The sequence below is a fragment of the Eriocheir sinensis genome, chromosome 61, assembly GCF_024679095.1.
Source record: "Eriocheir sinensis breed Jianghai 21 chromosome 61, ASM2467909v1, whole genome shotgun sequence".
In the NCBI taxonomy this organism is placed as follows: Eukaryota; Metazoa; Arthropoda; class Malacostraca; order Decapoda; family Varunidae; genus Eriocheir; species Eriocheir sinensis.
In genome coordinates this window covers 10,146,590-10,156,589 of record NC_066569.1, presented here as the reverse complement: position 1 = coordinate 10,156,589, position 10,000 = coordinate 10,146,590, and the positions used below count along the sequence as shown (strand labels likewise).

Genomic DNA, 10,000 nt, shown 5'->3' with positions numbered 1-10,000 from the left:
GGCAGCCACCTCAGGAATCTTTAGCCAAGGTGACGGAACTGAGCAGAGGCATTGAATCTTGAAGAACCTTGAAGAAAAAAATCCTGCATGCCGACGTCTGTACTGCATCGCGTCACTTGAATTGGTTGCCCGTTGTTACTTGAATTGGTTGCCTGTTGTTACTTGAATTGGTTGCCTGTTGTTACTTGAATTGGTTGCCTGTTGTTACTTGAATTGGTTGCCTGTTGTTACTTGAATTGGTTGCCTGTTGTTACTTGAATTGGTTGCCTGTTGTTACTTGAATTGGTTGTCCGTTGTTACTTGAATTGGTTGTCCGTTGTTACTTGAATTGGTTGCTCGTTGTTACTTGAATTGGTTGCCCGTTGTTACTTGAATTGGTTGCCTGTTGTTACTTGAATTGGTTGCCTGTTGTTACTTGAATTGGTTGCCCGTTGTTACTTGAATTGGTTGCCTGTTGTTACTTGAATTGGTTGCCTGTTGTTACTTGAATTGGTTGCCCGTTGTTACTTGAATTGGTTGCCCGTTGTGTCTAGTTTTCAGGTTGGTTTCAGTGCAAAAAATTGGAGTGATCGACAATTTATCTTTTCCACAGTAAAGGAAGCAGCTCTGGGGCAAGAAAAACATATGAAAACAAAACAGCCCACGTAAATGACTGCTCTTTCGGCCACCTCTTCGGATTCTTTACTGGAGCAGCGAGTAGCGGCTTTTTTTTTTGTTTCCTTTTTTGTGTGCCCTTATGCTGTCTCCTTTGCTGTAAAAAAAAAAACCCGCTAATCACTGTTCTTACAAGAGAGTAGAGAAGAGTGGTCAAAGGAGAGGTCAATTCCGGGTAGAGAGGTGTCCTGATACTCCCCTCTTGTTAAGGTATATGAAGACTTGTAGCCAATCCCCGCGTAGTCCTCTCTATCCCAACGCTTAGAAGTGAAGTTGTTAAGTCGTTTTGCATAAGGTAAAGCCCTCAATGCAGCGCGTCACCGAAATCTATCCAGTAATTCAATGTCCTTCCTGTAGTTAGGGGACCAGAAGGGCACTGCGTATGCAAGGTGAGGTCTTGCCAATGTCATACAAAGACAACATTACCACATGGGTCTTACACTCAAAGTTCCTCGCTATGAACCCGAGTATAGTTTTATCTTTTTTTTCTCAAGCGGATTATGGTGGAGGAGGAGGAGGAGGAGGAGGACTACGACGACGACCAGCCAGGATTTTTCCCGCAATGTTGAATGCAATTGTGACGCCCCTTCCTTCCGGCCTAGTCATTTGTAATTATTCTTGTTGTTGTTCTCATTGCTGTTGTTGTTGTTTTGTTTGTTGTTGTGATTTTACAGTTTTTACTATGTGATGATGATAAGAACATATGAACAAAAGAACGTAGGAGTCTGCAAGAGGCCGATGGGCAGCTCCTTTGAACCTAAGCTCCCGTGAATCTAACCCCACCTAATATCACTGTCCAATGTGTCCATGAATTTATCTAATCTATTTTTTAATGTGACAATTGTGTTGGCACTCATCTACAAATCTGTTAGTAAACCAATTTTTGCCTATGTCCCTGTTGAATCTGAATTTATCCAGTTTAAACCCATTACTTCGTGTCCTACCCGGTTCTCTTACCAACAGAACCTTATGAATATCCTCCTTATTAAAGCCCTTCATCCATTTATAAACCTCGATCCTGCCTCCACGCACCCTTCGCCTTTCTAGAGAATGAATGATGATGATGATGAACCTCCGGAAGGTGATATATTGGGATGATAATGATGATAGTGACAATGGCAACGATGATGATTAAAAAAGCGCAAAATACTACGTTTGTTGGTTATTCTTATTGTGAGAGAGAGTTTTAATTGAAAGCCAAAAGCCCATACTAACTTATCAAAGGAAAGGTAGCGGTGTATGCTCTCTCTCTCTCTCTCTCTCTCTCTCTCTCTCTCTCTCTCACACACACTTTAGAGAGAGAGAGAGAGAGAGAGAGAGAGAGAGAGAGTCAAATTCTAACTACCGGATGCTGGCTATTATGTACTACGTGTTACTATTGTATTCGGATGGTAATGATGATGATGATGATGATGATGATGATGATGATGATGATGGTGATTGGGAGGTGGTAGTTAGTAAGTCATCCTCATCGTCATCATTATCATCACAATCATCACTACCATCTCCATGCATGTTTAAACTACTTCCAGCATCCTTCCCTCGATATACCCAGCATCCTTCCCCCGATATACCCAGCATCTCTCCCCCTCCAGCATCCTTGTCCCGATATACCCAGCATCTCTCCCCCTCCAGCATCCTTCCCCCGATATACCCAGCATCTCTCCCCCTCCAGCATCCTTGTCCCGATATACCCAGCATCTCTCCCCCTCCAGCATCCTTGTCCCGATATACCCAGCATCTCTCCCCCTCCAGCATCCTTGTCCCGATATACCCAGCATCTCTCCCCCTCCAGCATCCTTGTCCCGATATACCCAGCATCTCTCCCCCTCCAGCATCCTTGTCCCGATATACCCATCATCTCTCCCCCTCCAGCATCCTTGTCCCGATATACCCAGCATCTCTCCACCACCAGAATCCTTATCCCGATATACCCAGCATCTCTGCACCACCAGAATCCTTATCCCGATATACCCAGCATCTCTCCACCACCAGAATCCTTATCCCGATATACCCAGCATCTCTCCACCACCAGAATCCTTATCCCGATATACCCAGCATCTCTCCACCACCAGAATCCTTATCCCGATATACCCAGCATCTCTCCACCACCAGAATCCTTATCCCGATATACCCAGCATCTCTCCCCCTCCAGCATCCTTCCCCCGATATACCCAGCATCTCTTCCCCACCACACCCAGAAACATCTCTCCTCAGCCGACTCCCAGTAAGTTCAGAGAGGATCAATTTTTCGTGAATAATATAAAAATCATATCGGATGGTGTGAGCTGGAGGGACGGCAATGTTTAAGTTTGGTGTTTATTAAAGTGAAGAACCAGAAGCAAAAATGAGGAAGAGAGAATGAGAAACGAGAGAAGAGAGAATAAGGAGAAAATGAGGTCAAAGAAATAAGACTGGACACAAGAATGGCTGAAGATGAGTCTTTTGAACTTATTACAAGCAAATGATCAATGACAAAAACAGATTCCCTGAGGTCAGAGAGAGAGAGAGAGAGAGAGAGAGAGAGAGAGAGAGAGAGAGAGAGAGAGTTTCCGGTACGACAGTGTGGGTCAGGTCACCGGCAGCGTGGGTACGGGACGCGGCTCCACTCCTCCGGGGAAGACAGACACACACGTACTGAGAGCGGTGGAGGACGCACGCCGCAGCCTCGCCCCAACCCATGACTTTAACTTTCTTCTAACACCACGCCCGATACACCCTGCCACCGGGGGGGAGAGAGGAGCCACGTGCAGCCCAACAGACCGTGCTTGCGTGTGTGTGTGAGGCTGGAACAAAGGCGAAGAGCGGGACAAAAAAAAATCATATAGTAACGGAGTGGTTTTAAATGCCATAGCCACGAGAAGGAAGCGCAGTGTTACCAACCCCCAGTGTGTATGTAAGCCGTGTGTGCGTGTGTGACAATGGGCGTGTGTGCGTGTGCTGTGCCATGGAGAACAGCAAGAGAGCGACTGTGAACGGTGATTGTATGTGCTAAAATCAAGAAACTAAAGTGGAAAAACCGAGAACCTTACAGAACACCAACGCCCGTTCCTCCTTTTCAAACCGTACCCTCCATAACAGCCTCTCCCTCCCTCCTTTTCTCCCACACCCACGTCTCCATCCCTCCCTCCCCTCAGAGCAGAAGGGAGGAGGAAGAGAAGATAGAGAGGGAGTGTCAAAATCGAGGAGGAACTCACCTCTCTACACAAACACATCGACTGGCAACTGTGTTTAAAAAGGGGCAAAGAAGAGGCGGATGTTGTACAGAGGGACCGTTGAAAGGGTTAAGACTTAAGTGCCGTGTGTGTGTGTGTGTGTGTGTGTGTGTGTGTGTGTGTCATTCTACCACTTGAGACATACCAAGAGCCGTCAAGGTTGGACAGACAGACAGACGGTTAAAGGGGTGAGGAGGAGAAGAGTGAATGAGAGTGCTTTTGATAGTGAAGAGCAGTGACTGAGTGCTTCGAAAGAGGGAAGAAGAGACGGTGATTAAGCAAGAAGATTGAGGAGGAGGGAAAGGATCAGAGAAACAAAGGAAAGGAAGAGAACTATTAACACCTTACAAAAACTTACAAAATAAATTGATGTTAAAGAAAAGGAAGAGGAGAAACGTGAATAAACAAGGAAACATAAGAAATAGCTCAAGGAAAAAATAAAATATAAGGCAGGAAGGTAGAAGAGGTGAAGAAAATAAAGGAGAATAAAGACGAAATACAGATTGAAGAAGAAAATAAGGGGAAGATAAAAGTGGAAGAGGTGGATTAATAGGAGTGGCAGAAAAAAAAGTGGAAGGCAAAACAAGAGTACACGAAGAAGGTCGAAGAGGGAGATACAAGTGGAAGCCGAGGTGGAGTAGAAGTGGGAGGAAAAAGTGGGTGTGAAGTGTTTCAGTCAAGGCTTCTGTAGACCAACAACAGACTGACTGACCACAAGACACACGCACACACCTGAAGGCCGTCCACACCTACACACACACACACACACACACACACACACACACACACACACTCTCTGATACCACCTGCAAACCCACCCATTCCATACCAGCCTCGCACCCACCCACACCCACGCCCCCTGGCACCATGAAGAGCGTGGGTGCGGGCGTGGTGCTCCTGGACAGCCACGGGGGATACCTGGACCTCACCCCCGCGGCCCTGGAGCACCTGGTCAGCAAGGAACCCATTACACAACACTACCAGGTGGAGCATACGCCCTTCGCCAGGTGAGTCACGGGTACCAGGTGCACTGATTAAGGACAGGTGTGATTGAGGTTAGGCGCCGCAACAGCCAGGGTCATATGGCGCCGAGGACAGGTGTGATAATTAGTGTGAGCAGGTAGACATAAGGACAGGGGTGGTTATTAGTGTAAACAGGTAGACTAATACTTTAAAGACAGGTATGGTAATTAGGGAAAACAGGTGGACTAAGGACAGGTGTGTTAATTAGTGTAGAGAGGTAAACACTAATGAAGGACAGGTGCAAATTGTGTAGACATGCAGATAATAATTGATAAGGACAGGTATGATAATTAGGGTAAACAGGTGCACTAATTAAGGACAGGTGTTAATGTAGAGAGGTACTAGTTATTAACAAGGATAGGTGTGATAATTAGTGCATACAGGTAAACACTAATTAACAAGGTCAGGTGCGATGGATGTGTGATTAGTTAAGGTCACAGGTGGAATAATTAAGGGCAAGTAAAAGTCTAAATGAAGGCTGTCTTTTAAACTGACGACCTTTGAACCAAGCTAATGTATGTTCCGCAGTTTGTTTTTTTACCTAGGTCAGTAGTAATTAGGACAGTGGTTTGCGAACATAAGACAGGTGTACCTCCAAGAACTCGTTACCTGGTGTCAAAATATACATGAGATTTTTAAATGCGGTAGAATTTATTAAGTTCTGTGGCTGGTTTGGCTTTTTAATTTCATTTCTGGGAAGTTACGTAGAAGAGTTAGATTTTCACAGTTAAGTTGACATAAGAACATAAGACATAGCACAAACTCTGTCGTAAATATATAGAAAAATCAACAAACACCTTGAAAAACGGGTCAAAGGAAGCAATCAGCCACATTATTGTTACCAAAGACTAATGTGACGTTTCAAAAATGAGGCCATTGGTATACAAAGGTGAGAGGGTAGAAGGGTGAGGCAAAACACTTAATCAAACTCGAATTTAAAGGTAAATACATCCTCTTCCTCCACTTTTCTTTACCCTGTATTTCATCCACCTCTTATTTTTCACCTACCTCGCCTCTTCCGTCTCTCTCTCTCTCTCTCTCTCTCTCTCTCTCTCTCTCTCTCTCTCTCTCTCTCTCTCTCTCTCTGCTTTAAATACATCATCTTTTTTCTCTAATGTTTTTATTCTTTAACCTGTTTTTCCTCCACCTCATTTATTATCTCCACCTCTGCTTCCTTCTTGCTGTATATTATCTATCAATCTATCTATAATTAATCTATCTATCGCTTCTCATTTTCCCTTCACAGCTACACACACAACAAAGGATCTATCATTACTTGCCGGCGTGAAGGAATGCAAGGTGTGTCAGGGTAATATTAGCTGACAGGTAGAGTAGGTACGGAGGTAGACCCTAGACGCAATTATAACAGGTAAATTGGTGTGTGCGTGTGTGTGTGGTGGGGGGGGAGAGGAGGATACCTACGAATAGGAGAACACAAGGGAACTCAAGCCCGCATTTTTAGCCCTTTGACTGCGGATTTCCTACAGTTAGACATCACCAAGCTACTGGAATGGAACAAAAAATGGCTGTTACAATTCACTGAAGAAAAATGTAAAGTCCTGCACCATGGGAGGGGATATCCAGCACACCAATACCACATGGGAAACACTCCACTACCCACCACAGGGGCAGAGAAAGACCTGGGAGTGTATGTTACCAGGCTACCAGTGAAGGGATATCCAGCACACCAATACCACATGGGAAACACTCCACTACCCACCACCACAGAGGCAGAGAAAGACATGGGACTATATGTTACCAGGCTACCAGTGAAGGGATATCCAGCACACCAATACCACATGGGAAACACTTCACTACCCACCACCACAGAGGCAGAGAAAGACCTTGGACTATATACCAGGCTACCAGTGAAGGGATATCCAGCACACCAATACCACATGGGAAACACTTCACTACCCACCACCACAGAGGCAGAGAAAGACATGGGACTATACCAGGCTACCAGTGAAGGGATATCCAGCACACCAATACCACATGGGAAACACTCCACTACCCACCACCACAGAGGCAGAGAAAGACATGGGACTATATACCAGGCTACCAGTGAAGGCCAAATCCGTACCAGTCGCAGCGGATTGGTCGGCACCTTACTTCGCCTGTTTCAAAAGCCTCTTGTGGAAGGTGCTGGGATTTTCAGGGACTGTTTTGTGATCTTATTGATAGTCTTACACACGACCTCTGCATCATGAACGGGAAAAATACTCACGAAAGCCCGGTTAATCGTCTCTGTGGCCTTAGAAAACTGTCCTAATGGGAAAAAGTTGGAAAGTTTCGTTTAGTCGGCGCAACATCTGTGGTCATATGCCGGGTCGTAATGGGAGCTGGGACAAGACCTCATTACCGGTTGGCGCGAAGGAATGTACAGGTGGAAAGGTAATAGGTTTACAGGTAGAGTACTGAGACACCTTTAGACGCACACACCCAGGTAAAGGTTGGAAAGGTGAAGGGGTGGAGGGAGGAGAAAAAGGTGTGTGTGTGATTCAGTTATTCACAACACAAAAAATAAAAATAAATGCAATAGGGATAGAGAGAGAGAGAGTGGAGGAAGAGGAAAAGGAATATGGTCTGGTTATAGGTTATATTCGTGTTAATAAAGAGGATGAAGAGAGAGAGAGAGAGAGAGAGATTGTCCATGGGAGGCAGAAAGATATGCATGACAACCTTTTTTTTTTGTGTGTGTGTGTGTGTTCGCTTCCCCTCACCACCGCTATCCAATTTACCCCTCTCCCCCCCCCCCCCCTCACCACCACCACCACCACCACGCCGGCTTACCTGACCGCCTACCTGTTCCGTAAATGGCAAGTAACCGACAGCGCCGTATTAAGAAACCAAGCTAGGTCATGGTGCTCGCTAACCCCCCTCCCCCCATGCCAAACTTACCCCTGCCCCCCTCCCTCACCCCTTTAAATCGACCATACCCTCCTTCACCCCTTATCAAATAACCCCCCCCCCCCTCTACCCTCTGCTAAACCAATCCTGCCCCCCCTCCCTCACCCCCATACCCCATGCCCTTTCCTCACCCCTCCGAAGCTGCCAACGCCCTTTTCTTCACCCCCCCAAAAAAACTAACCTATCACGCCATCCTCCCTACCCCCTTTAATCGACCCCGCCCCCCTCACTCACCCCTTCTAAATCGACAATGCCCCCTCCTTCAGCCTCCCCCCCTAAGCTGCCCACTCTTTTCTTCACCCACGTTTCGTTACCCCTTATAAATTGATCAGCCCCCTTCCCTCACCCCCTCCTAAGCTGTCCACACCCCTCCCCTACCTTACCCCGCCCCCCTCTCACCCCCACTAAACCAACCATGTCCCCTCCCTTACCCCTTCAAAGCCATGCCCTTCTCTTCAGCTCCTAACGGACGAACCTAACCTATCACACACCCCTCCCTCCCTCCATCCCTCAAACCAACAATCCCTTCTCCCCTTCCTCACCGCCCCACCCAACTCTGACTCCCCTCAATCGCTCCCCACTCCTCCCCATCCTCTAAATGACCCCTGCACCCCCTCTCCCTTCCCCCTCATTTAGTTAAAGGATACGGGATAAAGGAGGAAGAACAAGGGATGAGGTGGTAACAGGATGAGGAGGAGGAGGAAAAATAGGGTTGGAAGTGGAGGAGGATGTGGAATAAGAGGAAGTGTTGAGTGGATGGGAAGGAGGAGGAAGAGAAGAGGTGGATAAAGAATGCGAAGAGAGGAGAAGGATGAGAAAGAAGAAGAGGAAAGAGTAGATGAAGAAAAGATGAGAAAATGATAGAAAGACAAAGATGAGGAAGAAAAGAAGATGAAAGTGATTAAAATGTGTGAAGAGAAGGAAGAGAATGTGTGTGTGTGTGTGTAGAAATCTAGTAGAATGTCCCTCCGCAACGTCCTTCACTTGAGAGAGAGAGAGAGAGAGAATTTAATATCGGCACACAAGTTCTTTTCCTCTTATGGCAGTGGACTGGAGGTAAGGGGGAGGGAGGAAGGAAGGAGGAAGAGAAGGAAGACAATATACTATGACTGTCTCTCCCTAATATGGAAGTCGGAGAGAGAGAGAGAGAGAGAGAGAGAGAGAGAGAGAGAGAGAGAGACTATAAACCCTTCTCTGCCATTATCATCATCAGCTATTCTTAGGTCTTCAGCATAAAGGCCTTTCCCAACGTCTTCCATCTAGTTATCTATTGGTAGTACACTCCTTCCACCTCCTCCTTCTCTTCCTCCTCTTCAACCCAATTCTCCTGCTTATCCGCTTTTTTTCAATATTATTCCTCCTCCTTCTCTTCAACCTAATTCAACCTAATATTCCTCCTTCTCTTCCTCCTCTTCAACCTAATTCAACCTAATATTATTCCTCCTTCGCTTCCTCCTCTTCAACCTAATTCAACCTAATATTATTCCTCCTTCTCTTCCTCCTCTTCAACCTAATTCAACCTAATATTCCTCCTTCTCTTCCTCCTCTTCAACCTAATTCAACCTAATATTCCTCCTTCTCTTCCTCCTCTTCAACCTAATTCAACCTAATATTATTCCTCCTCCTCCTCCTCTTCCTCCTCCTCTTCAACCTGATTCAACCTAATATTATTCCTCCTTCTCTTCCTCCTCTTCAACCTAATTCAACCTAAGATTCCTACTTCTATTCCTCCTCTTCAACCTGATTCAACCTAATATTATTCCTCCTTCTCTTCCTCCTCTTCAACCTAATTCAACCTAATATTATTCCTCCTCTTCAACCTAATTCTCCTGCTTCTCCGCTTTTTTTCAACTTTACCCCTCCTCCTCCTCCTCCTCTCCTCCACCTTTTATTTTTCTCATGTCCTCCACCTCTCCTCTTCCTCCACCTGATTTTTCTTTACTCCACTTCTCCTCCTCTCTCCTCCACCTGCCTTCTTTCCTCCTCCTCCTCCTCCTCCTCTCCTCCATCTGCTTTTCATCACTCCTCTTTCTCCACTTGCATTTTCTTTACTCCTCTTCCTCTCCTCCTTCACTTTTTTTTTCTTTCCTCCTCCTCCTCTTCTCCTCCTCCTCCTAAGTGTGTTTTCCAGGTCAGTTCATCCATTCATTTCTTGTCACTCCTTCATTCTTCCCTTCTTTCATTTAGTTATTTTCGCA

The 10,000-nt window shown here is 46.0% G+C and overlaps 2 protein-coding genes across 2 annotated transcripts in view; both read left to right on the top strand.

Moving 5' to 3' along the window:
* Window positions 1–1,803, top strand: part of LOC126986428 (uncharacterized) — a 9,076-nt gene extending 7,273 nt beyond the window's left edge. The window contains exon 8 of the mRNA XM_050842580.1: window positions 1–1,803. This exon is cut by the window's left edge and continues 566 nt beyond it. The gene's annotated coding sequence lies outside the window, so the exon portion shown is untranslated.
* Window positions 1,804–3,295: 1,492 nt separating this feature from the next.
* Window positions 3,296–10,000, top strand: part of LOC126986427 (ribosomal protein S6 kinase beta-2-like) — a 28,587-nt gene continuing 21,882 nt past the window's right edge. Inside the window, exon 1 of the mRNA XM_050842579.1 lies at window positions 3,296–4,876. Coding sequence (XP_050698536.1) covers window positions 4,737–4,876 — 140 coding nt within the window. The 5' untranslated portion in view covers window positions 3,296–4,736. The remainder of the gene's footprint in view (window positions 4,877–10,000) is intronic.